The sequence below is a fragment of the Mya arenaria genome, chromosome 3 (genome assembly GCF_026914265.1).
Source record: "Mya arenaria isolate MELC-2E11 chromosome 3, ASM2691426v1".
Classification (NCBI taxonomy): Eukaryota; Metazoa; Mollusca; class Bivalvia; order Myida; family Myidae; genus Mya; species Mya arenaria.
In genome coordinates, this window is record NC_069124.1 from 46,772,966 (window position 1) to 46,789,825 (window position 16,860).

The following is a 16,860-nucleotide window of genomic DNA, read 5'->3' on the forward strand; positions in this document are numbered from 1 at the left end:
CTCATACAATAAGTTTCGGTTACTTCTCAATTCGGTTGAATTTACACTATTGTTAGAATTGTTCTTTATCATAATTTCAATTCACTATTTTTTCCCGTTATTTATCGGTTTCAATTTCAGAATGATGGTTTAACCAATTATTTTAACACTATATCAGATGGGCTGTCTGGTTGTCATTGGAACCAGACGACTATATGTACTACAACTGAACCAAATGGCCGCTGTCTTCCTGTCTGACACCAAACTTGGCAACTTCATGTGGTATTCCTAACTTCCCCCAGGGGCGTTGCTAGAGCTAATTTGATGGGCATGTTCAAAAGTAGGGGCGTCCGTGCGCATGGCCTCCCGGAAAATTTTGAAAGCGTAATTTGCAAATGGAGCGTGTTGTATATATATATATATTTACAATTACACCAACTTACAATTTACATTACAACAGTAAATTTATTTATCTTGCACTTTTATTTTTCAGAAAAAGTGTAGACCGAAGCCCCGGCCAACATAGTCTACTAATAGACACGCCACTGTCGATTTAAACAGCAATTCTATGCGTTTCAAAATCAAAGAACATGCTCGATTCTACCAACATCGATTCTGCTATGTGGCTGTGAAATTCTAAAAAATCTATGGCGCTGAAGTTTTCCCAACAAATAGCAACTAAACCGTTAACCAGAATTTCTAAGTCGAAAAAAAAACCGGGGGCAGAATTTATACTATAATAATGATATACAATATACAATCATGGACCTATAAACCATGGTTTATAGGTCACTGATACAATGATATCGTCCGAGCGCACAAAAGTCATACCAGTCATAAATTAACCGGGACGCCCGGCGAGTCACCAGGTTATAGCGACGGTAGATCCGGTACGCCGTGATTAAATGGAAGTCCAGCGCCTATGCAGGTTCATCAACGATGCCTATGCATCAAGTGTGTTTAAACAGACCACCTGAACCCAAACGTCTGGTCCGGGAATAAAAATGGATTCGAAGTGTCTTCACCAAAGAGAGACGAGCTGGAATATAGTGAGATCAGAAAGTCGAAATACTTAACGACCACCTTACCTCTGATTTTACCAAAGAGGTGAGAAACGGCTCGCCGTCCTACTCTGCCACCAAGTCGCACACATGACCAACGCCATTCAAAAACATGTTTGCAGCCTTATTTAAACCACACAAGGCCCAGACACGAGCCTCACCAGACTCCTTAAATGTGACTCAGCAGGGTTGTATCCAGGCCTAACCAAGCTTTTCCAAGCTATCACTTTACCAAGGCCAAATCCCCCTTGACTGGAAACCGCCTTCGTCTCACCTGGATCGCTCATCTCCTACCATCTCTTCGACAAAACGTCTTCTCGGCTTTCCAACATGGCTTCAAGAGAAAGCTTCCCTGCGACACACAGCTCTTAGTAACCATCAACGATCCAGCTAAATGTATTGACACAAATCATCAAATCGATGCTGTCCTACTAGACTTCTCCAAAGCGTTCGATAACTTTTCACTTTTTCGTCTCCTTAGGAAGCTGGATCACAATGGGATTAGAGGTACTACTCGCTTATTGATTGAAACTACAATGTATCTATATTCACATACTCAACGAGTCGTCCTTCAGGGCTCCTTCTCAGCTACCTCACCTGTCACCACCGGCGTCACTCAGGGCAGTGTCATTGGCCCTCTTGTCATTCCTGTCTACACCAACGATCCAACTTATAAAACGCAACCTACAGCTCCACTCTTCGCTGGTGGTGGATCCGTGGTCTAGTGGCAACACACTTGACTATCAATCCAGGGGTCGCTGGTTTGATTCCCCGTCGCATCACTAAAAATACTAATCGTCTTCCGGGAGGGACGTTAAATGGGGGTTCCGTGTGACAGTGCTATACACTGGTGCACGTTAAAGAACCAGGGTAGCTCTAACCAGGGTAACATTCTGTCTGTGCACTATGCTCCAACAACCTAAAATGACTAACAATCTTAACGGAGCACTCGCCGAATGGGCAATGCCCGAGTGTAAGTATAAAGAAGCTAACACACCACCAAAACTCTTTGCTGATGATTGCCTCCTACATAGAATCGTATCTTTACCCTTCAAGCTCGTGAAACTTTACTCATGACATGTCATGTTCCCCCCGAATGATTGAGGAAATTGCGACGTTGTGGAGGAACCAAATATATAATATGGAATCAGGGATAATCTGAGGTTTTCTTGCACCTACCCTTGTTAAAATAAATGAATAAAACAATTCTTCGATTAAATCTTAAAGTTTCATACTTCTCGACATGGTTGGCTCCAAAAAATAGTGTTATTCTACCCAAAACCAACGTTATATGTACGAGTTCATGCAGTAGCAATTGGATATTGTAAGTATACTCCGTGCGGAGTGGGGCAATCACTTAAGACTACGACGACGACGATGATGATGTTGACACCAATGCTATAAAGTCCTGCCTTTACCTGCTCTAGCGACAAGCACGTCGTGAATGAATTTACCATTAATTGTGTGTATGAACAGGACGGAATTATTCAGTTGGAGCTCTTCGATATGCCGGCGCGTGCACACCGCAAAGAGGGCATGGCATTTCCTGGGCATTGCCAAATATGGAGAAATCCAGTGTAGCGAAAGTGCCTATAGAGTTATATAGGGGAAATGTTTAAACAGTTCTCACGAATTAGTCATTAAACAGATCAAATTACTTCTTACATAATATTAGGATATCCGTTGCCTTTTAAGATGATGTTCTTGTTTTAATTCTATGATTTTTACATTTTTTTAAGGGTTTTGTCGATCACCCAAAGTTACATTGAAATAAAAAGGAACTTAAATTTGTTTTGCTATTTCAAGTTTGTTTTCGACATCCGATCCCGGCTTAGCTTCCAGCAGCTTTCGATGCAGAATTGTTTACTCTTTCGAATGCCCTTTTCGAAAAGAAGAATTTAAAAATTATGTTGGTCCTTTTTGAACATTTATGTAAACTTAGTAGAAAATCGATGTCCAGGAACGGTCAAATTCCTGTGTTTTTAACAGAATGACATAAATCAGGTGATGCCTAGACGAAGACCAGCGGACGGTTGTTAAAATGGAAGCCTTTTATTGTTTGCAAAATTTTGGCGTCGGGTTATCATCCAGATTTCATTTATCGTGGTTTCCACAGCACTTTTTGCTTCCAAATGATTTGTTCGACGCATACCCCACCAACCGATCGAGGTTAATTCCCGCTTTGGCAACAAATATTTTGTTCAAGTCACATGGGAAATGTGACGGTGTCAATCCATGATGCAGCCATATTGGCACAGTCAGACCTTTATAAACTCAAATAGAATATTTTGTTGGTTATTATCACAACCACAACATATGATAACTCGAGAACTGCTGATTAGATTGGTCGAGGTCGTGGCGAAGTCCTGAGCTTTATTCCTTCTATTTTCATTTAAAATATACAGACGATAACTTGAAACCTAATTACAATAAATAAAAAGATGGTATTTTAAACAAAGTCACGATAAATAAAATAACATTTGTAATTAGATGAATTATGTAACAGTCACGTGATAAATTGTTCAGATCAGTAACACGGAACTTGAATATAACGTGTTATGCACCAGTCAATTGTAACCACGGCTTCCCAGGTCCGGGGGTATACCGGGGATAGCCGGGGAAATGGGCCGTGTTTTTGCCTTTCAGGTGGCCCCGCAGTGCCGGGTAAATGCAGTGGTTTTGTCTTCGCGCAAAGTATAAGAGGGGATTGGGCCAAACCTAAGGTCCCTTGGGTGCGGGGGCATTTGGCGGGGATTTAACCATCAGTTCATCCCCGCAGGACAGGGATTTTAGCTGGGGTTGGCTGGACCGAAAGTCAAAGTCCCCGCTATTCACCGGACCTGGGATGGCCGTGGTTACAATTGACTGGTGCATTACGCATTTTATGAAAATATCCTTCAATTCAACTATAAAAACGTGCGTAGTCGGAGAGAAAGGTATCAACACCCATCACATGTGTTCAGCCTCGATGCGACTTTTTGTTTGGAAATCGTGACAAATTTAATAAGTATAGTTTGCATTAGTATTTGCAAACGATATGAAAGAATGTCCTTCCAAAGAACATATCATATACGTCTGTGACCAATAACAAAGTCTTACACCCAGTATACGAATATAATCAAAAGAATGATGACAGTCATTCATTGTCCAATACTTTGGCCGCTACTCGGCAGCTTGCCCCTCGGTGAATGACTGCTGTTCGGGCTCGCCATGTTCTGTCGGGTACATCGCCTCAGCTAGTTCTGGAACATGAGCAGTAGAGATATCAATATTATATACTAAAATACCATTTCGTTTTCCGTTCTAATGATATGTTTACCGGGGGCGTACAGGTTTTGATTTTAGAGGGAACATTTTAACGATTTCGAGTCCGAAATGGTACATTTTGGGCGTATTTCTTTACTCTTCTTCTCCTATATTGGAATAAAAGTAAACTTACCCCCCCCCCCTCCCCGGATCCGCTAGTGTTTACATAATATATTCTTGCAACAAAACAGCAACGACATAATTATATTGCTCCGGTTGTTATGTTATTTTTAACGACAACATATAGTTCTATTAAACTATTTATTAAAAAGATGTACATGAAGTATTGTAAGGTTGGTAGAGTTGAAACTGCTGCCTGAGTTGGCCATTCTCATTCATCTGGCCCCTATTTCTCGAAACTTCGTAAGTCCCTTATAACAGGATTAAGCTAATCTCACTATTTTGTTCTATAAAATGTGTTATATTTACTTCTTCAAGAATTTTTAGAAATTATGTAGGAATAATCTGTATGATTATCAGAATAAACCATTTCTCATTTATCAAAATCCATTTTCAGTATGTATTTTGGCTAATTGAAATAGGCGACTTAAGCCGGTTAAGCTTAAGAAGTTTCGAGAAATTGGGGCCAGAGGATTGATAATGTAAAATCATCGCTCTGGTGTACGAGAACGGAGTTGGTTGGCTTGTATTGTCATATACTGTGATCTATAAATAGCGTGAGGAATCAACAGTTACCTAATGCATGATTATATGGGCAATGGGCAATGGGCTATCTCTAATTCAAATGTATGTTTTCACCTTCAACGTCAAATACCCTGTCGTCTATAAATAGCGTGAGGAATTAACAATTACCTAATGCATGATCACATGGACAATGGGCAATCTCTAATTCAAATGTATGTTTTTACCTTCAACGTCCAATACCCCGTCGTCTATAAATAGCGTGAGGATTAACAATTCCCTAATGCATGATCATATGGACAATGGGCAATCTCTTATGCAAATTCATGTACTGACCTTCAACGTCCAATACCCCATCGTTGTTCTTGTCAAACATATCTATGAACTCCTGCGCCTGCTCAACATCCAGCGGCTGGCTCCCTCTTTGTGTCAGAATCAGCATCATTTGTTTACGATCCAACTTGAGTTTTCCCGAATCTGTGGATAATTGATAAATTGCTGGTGAGAATGTAAGTACGAAGCTTTAAAGAGAAACGCACGGTAGATCAGATGAAATTATTTACGTTACTGGATCACTAACGAACACACTTAGTATAAAATATAATGACAAAAACAAAGGGGATAAGTATTAAAGAGGAATTAAAGACCAACCGTCACTCTCAGCGAATTCTCCGAGGCACTCCTTCGTCCTCTGTTTGAAGTCTATTGGTCCGATTCTCTCCCGAACCAGCTTCGTGAACTCTTCCAGGGTCAAAGTGTCTGGATCATCTGAGCAAAAAAAAACCCAACATGATTTACAAAATCATCATTTACTTATCCAAATACAATCGAGCCTGTGATAGGCAGCCATCAATGGGATACGGCCACACTGGCTGCTTAAGGCAGGTGGCCACTTAATAAAGGTGTGGATGCTCAGCATACTTTATGTTAAAATATAGTATTATACGATTTGTTTATAAAAATGAACAAGACAGAGGCAGTTATTCATTTTCTATAATCACATCAGGTCTGGATTATTAACATGATAGATGTTTACATGCTAATTTAATGACAGGGCGTTATATTTTAGTGATAACCTGGTCAGCTGAGTCACCCATTGTAGATTTCGCGAACTGTAACCTATCACCATGTACGATTGACCTCGTGTATCGTGTGGTGAATCATGCCCTACCGTGAATGTGGTGAATCGTGATATACCGTCGGTGTGGTGTATCGTGATCTACCGTCGATGTGGTGAATCATGACCTACCGTCGATGTGGTGTACCGTGACCAACTGTCGATGTGGTGCATCATGACCTACTGTCGATGTGGTGAATCGTGACCAAACTGTCGATGTGGTGCATCATGACCTACTATTGATGTGGTGCATAATGGCCTACTGTCGATGTGGTGCATCATGACCTACTGTCGATGTGGTGCATCATGACCTACTGTCGATGTGGTGCATCATGACCTACTGTCGATGTGGTGTATAGTGACCAACTGTCGATGTGGTGCATCATGACCTACTGTCGATGTGGTGCATAATGACCTACTGTCGGTGTGGTGTATCGTGACCTACTGTCGATGTGGTGTATCATGACCTACTGTCGATGTGGTGCATAATGACCTACTGTCGATGTGGTGTATCGTGACCAACTGTCGATGTGGTGCATAATGACCTACTGTCGATGTGGTGCATAATGACCTACTGTCGATGTGGTAAATCATGACCTACTGTCGATGTGGTGTATCATGACCTACTGTCGATGTGGTGTATCATGACCTACTCTCGATGTGGTGCATCATGACCTACTGTCGATGTGGTGCATAATGACCTACTGTCGATGTGGTGTATCATGACCTACTGTCGATGTGGTGCATAATGACCTACTGTCGATGTGGTAAATCATGACCTACCGTCGGTGTGGTGCGTCATGACCTACTGTCGATGTGGTGCATCATGACCTACTGTCGATGTGGTGCATAATGACCTACTGTCGATGTGGTAAATCATGACCTACTGTCGGTGTGGTGCATAATGACCTACTGTCGATGTGGTGCATCATGACCTACTGTCGATGTGGTGCATAATGACCTACTGTCGGTGTGGTGTATCGTGACCTACTGTCGATGTGGTGTATCATGACCTACTGTCGGTGTGGTGCATAATGACCTACTGTCGATGTGGTGCATCATGACCTACTGTCGATGTGGTGTATCATGACCTACTGTCGATGTGGTGCATCATGACCTACTGTCGATGTGGTGTATCATGACCTACTGTCGATGTGGTGCATAATGACCTACTGTCGATGTGGTAAATCATGACCTACTGTCGGTGTGGTGCATAATGACCTACTGTCGATGTGGTGCATCATGACCTACTGTCGATGTGGTGCATAATGACCTATTGTCGATGTGGTAAATCATGACCTACCGTCGATGTGGTGTATCGTGACCAACTGTCGATGTGGTGTATCGTGATCTATTTTTGGTTTGGTGAATCATGACCTACCGTCGATTTGGTGTATCGTGACAAACTGTCGATGTGGTGCATAATGACCAATTGTTGATGTGGTGAATCATGACCTACTGTCGGTGTGGTGTATCGTGATCTACCGTCGGTGTGGTGCATCATGACCTACTGTCGATGTGGTGTATCGTGATCTACCGTCGATGTAATGTATCATGACCTACTGTCGATGTGGTGCATCATGACCTACTGTCGATGTGGTGTATCGTGATTTACCGTCGATGTAATGTATCATGACCTATTGTCGATGTGGTGCATCATGACCTACTGTCGATGTGGTGTATCGTGATCTACCGTCGATGTAATGTATCATGACCTACCGTCGATGTGGTGCATCATGACCTACTGTCGATATGGTGTATCGTGATCTACCGTCGATGTAATGTATCATGACCTACCGTCGATGTGGTGTATCGTGATCTACCGTCGATGTAATGCATCATGACCTACTGTCGATGTGGTGTATCGTGATCTACCGTCGATGTAATGCATCATGACCTACTGTCGATGTGGTGTATCGTGATCTACTGTCGATGTAATGTATCATGACCTTCTGTCGATGTGGTGTATCGTGATCTACCGTCGATGTAATGTATCATGACCTTCTGTCGATGTGGTGTATCGTGATCTACCGTCGATGTAATGTATCATGACCTACCGTCGATGTGGTGTATCGTGATCTACCGTCGATGTAATGCATCATGACCTACTGTCGATGTGGTGTATCGTGATCTACCGTCGATGTAATGTATCATGACCTACTGTCGATGTGGTGTATCGTGATCTACCGTCGATGTAATGTATCATGACCTACCGTCGATGTGGTGTATCGTGATCTACCGTCGATGTAATGTATCATGACCTACCGTCGATGTGGTGTATCGTGATTTACCGTCGATGTAATGTATCATGACCTACTGTCGATGTGGTGCATCATGACCTACTGTCGATGTGGTGTATCGTATTCTACCGTCGATGTAATGTATCATGACCTACCGTCGATGTGGTGTATCGTGATCTACCGTCGATGTAATGTATCATGACCTACTGTCGATGTGGTGTATCGTGATCTACCGTCGATGTAATGTATCATGACCTACTGTCGATGTGGTGTATCGTGATCTACCGTCGATGTAATGTATCATGACCTACCGTCGATGTGGTGTATCGTGATCTACCGTCGATGTAATGTATCATGACCTACCGTCGATGTGGTGTATCGTGATTTACCGTCGATGTAATGTATCATGACCTACTGTCGATGTGGTGCATCATGACCTACTGTCGATGTGGTGTATCGTATTCTACCGTCGATGTAATGTATCATGACCTACCGTCGATGTGGTGTATCGTGATCTACCGTCGATGTAATGTATCATGACCTACTGTCGATGTGGTGTATCGTGATCTACTGTCGATGTAATGTATCATGACCTACCGTCGATGTGGTGCATCATGACCTACTGTCGATGTGGTGTATCGTGATTTACCGTCGATGTAATGTATCATGACCTACTGTCGATGTGGTGCATCATGACCTACCGTCGATGTGGTGAATCATGACCTACCGTCGATGTAATGTATCATGACCTACTGTCGATGTGGTGCATCATGACCTACTGTCGATATGGTGCATCATGACCTACCTGTCGATGTGCTGCATCATGACCTACTGTCGATGTGGTGCATCATGACCTACCGTCTATGTCGTGTGTCATCACCTACCGTCTATGTCGGTTGTCATCACCAACCGTCTTTGTCGTGTGTCATCACTTACCGTCTATGTCGGTTGTCATCACCTACCGTCTATGTCGTGTATCACTACCTACCGTCTTTGTCGTGTGGCATCACCTACCCTCTATGTCGTGTATCGTTACCTACCACATATGTCGTGTGTCATCACCTACCGTCTATGTCGTGTGTCATCACCTACCGTCGATGTCGTGTGTCATCACCTACCGTCTATGTCGTGTGTCATCACCTACCGGCTATGTCGGGTGGCATCACCTACCGTCTTTGTCGTGTGGCATCACCTACTGTCTATGTCGGGTGGCATCACCTACTGTCTATGTCGGGTGGCATCACCTACCGTCTATGTCTGGTGGAATCACCTACCGTCTATGTCTGGTGGAATCACCTACCGTCTATGTCTGTTGGCTTAACCTACTGTCTATGTCTGGTGGCATCACCTACTGTCTATGTCGTGTGTAATCATCTACCGTCTATGTCGCGTGTCATCACCTACCGTCTATGTCGTGATTCATGACCTACCGTCTATGTCGTGTGTCATCACCTACCGTCTATGTCGGGTGGCATCACCTACCGTCTATGTCTGGTGGAATCACCTACCGTCTATGTCTGGTGGAATCACCTACTGTCTATGTCGGGTGGCATCACCTACCGTCTATGTCTGGTGGAATCACCTACCGTCTATTTCTGGTGGAATCACCTACCGTCTATGTCTGGTGGCATCACCTACTGTCTATGTCTGGTGGAATCACCTACCGTCTATGTCTGGTGGAATCACCTACTGTCTATGTCTAGTGTCATCACCTACCGTCTATGTCGTGATTCATGACCTACCGTCTATGTCGTGTGTCATCACCTACCGTCTATGTCGCGTGTCATCACCTACCGTCTATGTCGTGATTCATGACCTACCGTCTATGTCGTGTGTCATCACCTACCGTCTATGTCGTGTGTCATCACCTACCTTCTATGTCGTGTGTCATCACCTACCTTCTATGTCGTGTGTCATCACCTACCGTCTATGTCGTGTGTCATCACCTACCTTCTATGTCGTGAGTCATCACCTACCTTCCATGTCGTGTGTCATCACCTACCTTCTATGTCGTGTGTCATCACCTACCTTCTATGTCGTGAGTCATCACCTACCTTCTATGTCGTGTGTCATCACCGACCTTCTATGTCGGGAGTCATCACCTACCTTCTATGTCGTGTGTCATCACCTACCGTCTATGTCGTGTGTCATCACCTACCGTCTATGTCGTGATTCATGACCTTTCGTCTATGTCGTGTGTCATCACCTACCGTCTATGTCGTGTGACATCACCTACCTTCTATGTCGTGTGTCATCACCTACCGTCTATGTCGCGTGTCATCATCTACCGTCTATGTCGCGTGACATCACCTACCGTCTATGTCGTGAGTCATCACCTACCGTCTATGTCGGGTGGCATCACCTACCGTCTATGTCGTGTGTCATCACCTACCGTCTATGTCGCGTGTCATCACCTACCGTCTATGTCGTGTGTCATCATCTACCGTCTATGTCGTGGGTCATCACCTACCGTCTATGTCGTGTGTCATCACCTACCGTCTATGTCGTGTGTCATCACCTACCGTCTATGTCGTGAGTCATCACCTACCGTCTATGTCGTGTAATGTTACCTACCGTATATGTCGTGTGTCATCACCTACCGTCTATGTCGTGTGTCATCACCTACCTTCTATGTCGGGTGGCATGACCTACCGTCTATGTCGTGATTCATGACCTACCGTCTATGTCGTGTGTCATCACCTACCGTCTATGTCGTGTGTCATCACCTACCGGCTATGTCGGGTGGCATCACCTACCGTCTATGTCGTGTGTCATCACCTACCGTCTATGTCGTGTGTCATCACCTACCGTCTATGTCGCGTGTCATCCTACCGTCTATGTCGCGTGTCATCACCTACCGTCTATGTCGTGTGTCATCATCTACCGTCTATGTCGTGGGTCATCACCTTCCTTCTATGTCGTGTGTCATCACCTACCGTCTATGTCGTGTGTCATCACCTACCGTCTATGTCGTGTGTCATCACCTACCGTCTATGTCGGGTGGCATCACCTACCCTCTATGTCGTGTAATGTTACCTACCGTATATGTCGTGTGTCATCACCTACCGTCTATGTCGTGTGTCATCACCTACCTTCTATGTCGGGTGGCATCACCTACCGTCTATGTCGTGATTCATGACCTACCGTCTATGTCGTGTGTCATCACCTACCGTCTATGTCGTGTGTCATCACCTACCGTCTATGTCGTGTGTCATTACCTACCGTCTATGTCGCGTGTCATCACTTACCGTCTATGTCGCGTGTCATCACCTACCGTCTATGTCGCGTGTCATCACCTACCGTCTATGTCGTGAGTCATCACCTACCGTCTATGTCGGGTGGCATCACCTACCGTCTATGTCGTGTGTCATCACCTACCGTCTATGTCACGTGTCATCACCTGCCGTCTATGTCGTGTGTCATCACCTACCGTATATGTCGTGTGTCATCACCTACCGTCTTTGTCGCGTGTCATCACCTACCGTCTATGTCGTGTGTCATCACCTACCGTCTATGTCGTGTGGCATCACCTACCGTCTATGTCGTGTGTCATCACCTACCGTCTATGTCGTGTGTCATCACCTACCGTCTATGTCGCGTGTCATCACCTACTGTCTATGTCGCGAGTCATCACCTACCGTTTATGTCGCGTGTCATCACCTACCGTCTATGTCGCGTGTCATCACCTACCGTCTATGTCGTGTGTCATCACCAACCCTCTATGTCGTGTATCGTTACCTACCCTCTATGTCGTGTGTCATAACCTACCGTCTATGTCGTGTGTCATCACCTACCGTCTATGTCGCGTGTCATCACCTACCGTCTATGTCGTGTGTCATCACCTACCGTCTTTGTCGTGTGTCATCACCTACCGTCTATGTCGTGAGTCATCACCTACCGTCTATGTCGTGTGTCATCACCTACCTTCTATGTTGTTTGTCATCACCTACTGTCTATGTCGTGTGTCATCATCTACCGTCTATGTCGTGTGTCATCACCTACCGTCTATGTCGCGTGTCATCACCTACCGTCTATGTCGTGTGTCATCACCAACCCTCTATGTCGTGTATCGTTACCTACCCTCTATGTCGTGTGTCATGACCTACCGTCTATGTCGTGTGTCATCACCTACCGTCTGTGTCGCGTGTCATCACCTACCGTCTATGTCGTGTGTCATCACCTACCGCCTATGTCGTGTGTCATCACCTACCGTCTATGTCGTGTGTCATCACCTACCCTCTATGTCGTGTGTCATTACCTACCCTCTATGTCGTGTGTCATTACCTACCCTCTATGTCGTGTGTCATTACCTACCCTCTATGTCGTGTGTCATTACCTACCCTCTATGTCGTGTGTCATTACCTACCGTCTATGACGTTTGTCATTATCTATCCTCCATATCGTGTATCGTTACCTATCGGCTGTATGGTGTTTCATGGCCTACTGAATACGTGAATTCTGATGACCTACCGTCCATGGTGTATGTGTTGGTCAGTTCCTCGTCAGTCAAGTCAATTCCCAGCAGGTTTAGCGCACTCTGAAGTTCCGTGCGGTCCAGCGTTCCGTTCCCGTTCTGGTCATACTCGGTGAACACATCTGTAATCGGATACATTGCCGGAAATGACATCATAAATATGATTACAGTCAAAACTCGCTATGTCGAAGTCGTTTGGACCTCGGGGAAAAAAATGAGATAACGAACATTCAATACAACCATAATACAAAACATGTATTACTACACCAAAATATTCCATAAAAATCGACATTACCGGAACATCGAGACAACAGTGTTCGATATAGCGACTTTCGACTGTATTAAGATAGGAAAACTCACCAAAATGAAAATGGTATGAACTAGTTAGTGCACTGTTGTAATGCAGTTATCGAAATATCAATTATTACTGGTAAACTTGAAGAAAGCATATGATAAATTGCATTAAATAGATATAATAGCATGAATACGATATTGTACATATTGTTCAAAATGGCTTGTTCTAATCTGATTTTATCGGCGGATTTAGAAATAGAGTTATTTTAAGTATTTATACGAGTTAAAGAAAAGGCATAAATATATTGCTTTTCCGACATCTATTTAATGTATATGGAATATAATTGAACCCAATTTTCCTTTAAGACGATATGTCCACAGAAGGATATTTGCGTTTCGGGTCGTGTGGTTCATGTTTTGAATATTTTATACTTTTTAGAGACATTAATTTGATCCATGTTAGAAAGACATTAAGCTAGCTTTATACTTTAAAGGCGCACAATATAGGTTGATGCCTATTTTTCTAAAAATTATAATGCATTATCATGGTTGTCTTTTTTGACATTAATGATGAAAAGAAAAGATTTTTATTAGCCCTTATAAGTGTTATTAATAGCACCAGTAAAACAAGCGCCAAAACATAGTTATTTTTTATTCGTACCTTAATAATATGCAATTTTTGTTTTGATCATTAAAGTCAAATAAGTTTAACACGATAATGCATTATTTTAATTTGGATTTTTGCACAAATCTCTACTGTATCACTTTAAATCATATGAACATACAACGTAAATAACAAACAACTTTTCTTATATGCTTACTCCAAAATAAGTCGAACCGACCCGTAGCCTGAGTGACCTTCCTTTAGCGATGTTGTATTAAATCATGCGCATAACGGGTGATCACTATTAAGGATAGACAACTGGGCCGACCGTGTTCTACGGGGGTTTGCATGATTTTTGACTACGGGGTCGCAAGAACCCGTAGGAGTACCGTACGGATCAGCAAGGTTCACCAGCGGGCACCACTGAGACCAATGCGTAAACTATACGGGCTTTGGGCTCGGGGATACCCATACAGTGAATACATTAAGACTTACCCTTTATCTCTTCGTCTGTCGTTTGCTGAAATGTTAGATTATTGTTAAGTGCCTATACGAGATATGGTTCTAATTGATCCTCAAAACATATTTCTTTTAATTACTTTATCTCAAAATACATTCATTTATTTAACAAAGGTTTATATCAAATTACAGCCGGTTACCAATGATAAACTAGTTAAATACAATATAGTAACCTGGCATAAATCTATTTAGTTGAAATGAAAAAAAAAACAAGGAATAAAAAAATAAGATCCGAAAAAAATAATAAAAACACGTAAATAATAAATATAACCATATATATTTTAATATTTACCATTTTGTAATACTAAATTCCAAATATATCCCTCAATAGTTATCTAGACACTGTGCAATCACTTGAGACCACGTTTAGGACTCAGTTATGTGTACATTCAAAATATAGATTCCGCCTGTTTTTTGTGGCTTGGTATTGATTCAGCAAATAGATTTATACAATGTATTAATTAGCTACCGTGGGCATGATTACGAGCTAAGATAATATGTTCCTTGAAACTTCGATTTGTTGATATATCTCCAAGGTTACCCTGCATAAATTCATTGATTAGATTTTTGTAGTCTATATTATCAAAATATATTCATGACTTAATTGTCTTCGACAATCTTCAGCCATGCAAATTTAATCCATCTGATCAATAAAAAATAGTTCATAATTGTTTACCACAAAACGGTTACAACGGACCCAGTAGGTCACCCATCTTAATTGAGTTAATTATAAATTTTGAAAATGTGACTTGTACAACTTTCATATATGAATTCAATCGGATTTCAGGCGTTTGCACCGTTCCGCAGGTATCCATTTGGTGCTAGTTTAAGCCGTTCAATGTGCCGTCAATATTCACAACTCGGCCATCTCCGGTAAGATTCGAGACAGTCAATTATGTTGGATATTAGCCGAGATGTTTCGAATGATGTGACGTAATCGGGTCTGGAACACAAGGGAAAGCACTGGGCACATTGTATCAGAAGTACAAAAAAAGCCACTTTCTTTATCCAAAATATATCGATAAGAATTCAAAATTGAATGTTTACCTAAATCCCTTACGCGGCCCAATTTCGCTGACACTTGACCCTTTACCAATAAAGTTGCGTAACCCAATTTCACTCATACTGGATCCGTTACCAACAAAGTTGCAATACCCAATTTGATCCGTTGCCAATAGAGTGCCATTGCCCAGTTTTATGAAACCGGACCCGTTGCAATTAAAGTGTAGTTTCCCTATTTCGCTTAGACCGGGCCAATTGCCAATAGAGTGTCATACGCAATTCACTCATACCGGACCCGTTGCCAATAAAGTGGCGCTGCCCAATTTCACTGATACCCGACCCGTTGCCAATTAAGTGGCGCTGCCCAATTTCATTGATACCGGACCAGTTGCCAATTAAATGGCGCTGCCCAATTTCACTGATACCGGACCCGTAGCCAGTAAAGTGTCGCTGCCAAATTTCACTGATACCGGACCCGTTGCCAGTGAAGTGTCGTTGCCCAATTCCACTCAAAACGGACCCGTTGCCAATCAAGTGTCGTTGCCCAATTTCACTTATACCGGAACCGTTGCCAATCAAGTGTCTTTGCCCAATTTTACTGATAACAGAACAGTTGCCAATAAAGTGTCGTTGCCCAATTTCACTGATAACGGACCCGTTGGAAATAAAGTGTCGTTGCCCAATATCACTGATAACGGACCCGTTGCCAATAAAGTGTCGTTGCCCAATTTCACTGATAACGGACCCGTTGCCAATAAAGTGTCGTTGCCCAATATCACTGATAACGGACCCGTTGCCAATAAAGTGTCGTTGCCCAATTTCACTGATAACGGACCCGTTGCCAATAAAGTGTTGTGGCCCAATTTCACTGATAGCAGAAACGTTGCCAATTAAGTGTCGTTGCCCAATTTCACTGATAACGGAACCTTTGCCAATAAAATGTCGTATCCCAATTTCTCAGATATAAAGTGTCGTAGCCCCATTTCATTGGTACCGCAATTATTCCCAATGGTGTTACGGTCCAATTGCGCTGGTACCGTAAGCGTTCAAATAGTGTCGTGATCCAGGTCCTCTGAATCCCCCCCCCCCCTCGAATAACGCTGGCCGTTTTCAGTCTTAACACCTCTGGAATCATATTTGGTAATTGAACTGTAAATGCCAATGCTCTATGATTTGAAACTGTATACATGAAACACGATATTCCCATGATTGCTCTGTGTTTATCGGTTAAAGTAATAAAAGAGCAATTCCATTCAATATTGAAACTAAAGTCAAAAGGAAAAAAATCTGGACCTTCATTGAACTGATGTGTAATGTATTCATATAAGACCTTATATTCGCTGACACTATTTTAATAAAGTATCGCAAGAAATTGAAAATATTTTGGTGTTATTCGACAGTTTCATGATAATCAAAACATACACAAAAAGTTTTTCAGGCAGTCGTTGTTTTCATACCGTTTATTTTTTTTTAAGTTTACCAAAAAGTATTTTTCGGATATCGAAAGCAGCAGGAATGTTGTACATATCTTTTGAGTTGCGCGATACATTTTCTCTTTTTAAATCCAAATTCTACGTTATTTTATGTTATTGTACACTTAATATATGATATTGCTATCTTGG

At 42.6% G+C, this 16,860-nt stretch overlaps 1 protein-coding gene across 1 annotated transcript; it reads right to left on the reverse strand.

Annotated features, from left to right (window-relative positions):
• Window positions 1-3,357: 3,357 nt before the first annotated feature.
• Window positions 3,358-14,631, reverse strand: LOC128228828 (uncharacterized). The gene is made up of 6 exons (XM_052940338.1): window positions 14,529-14,631; window positions 14,213-14,237; window positions 12,816-12,941; window positions 5,640-5,756; window positions 5,325-5,465; window positions 3,358-4,282 (listed from the first exon to the last, which is right to left on the reverse strand). Exons 1-6 carry the CDS (start codon window positions 14,529-14,531, stop codon window positions 4,203-4,205), a joined length of 492 nt encoding a protein of 163 aa, XP_052796298.1. The 5' UTR covers window positions 14,532-14,631; the 3' UTR covers window positions 3,358-4,202.
• Between the last annotated feature and the right edge of the window lie 2,229 nt (window positions 14,632-16,860).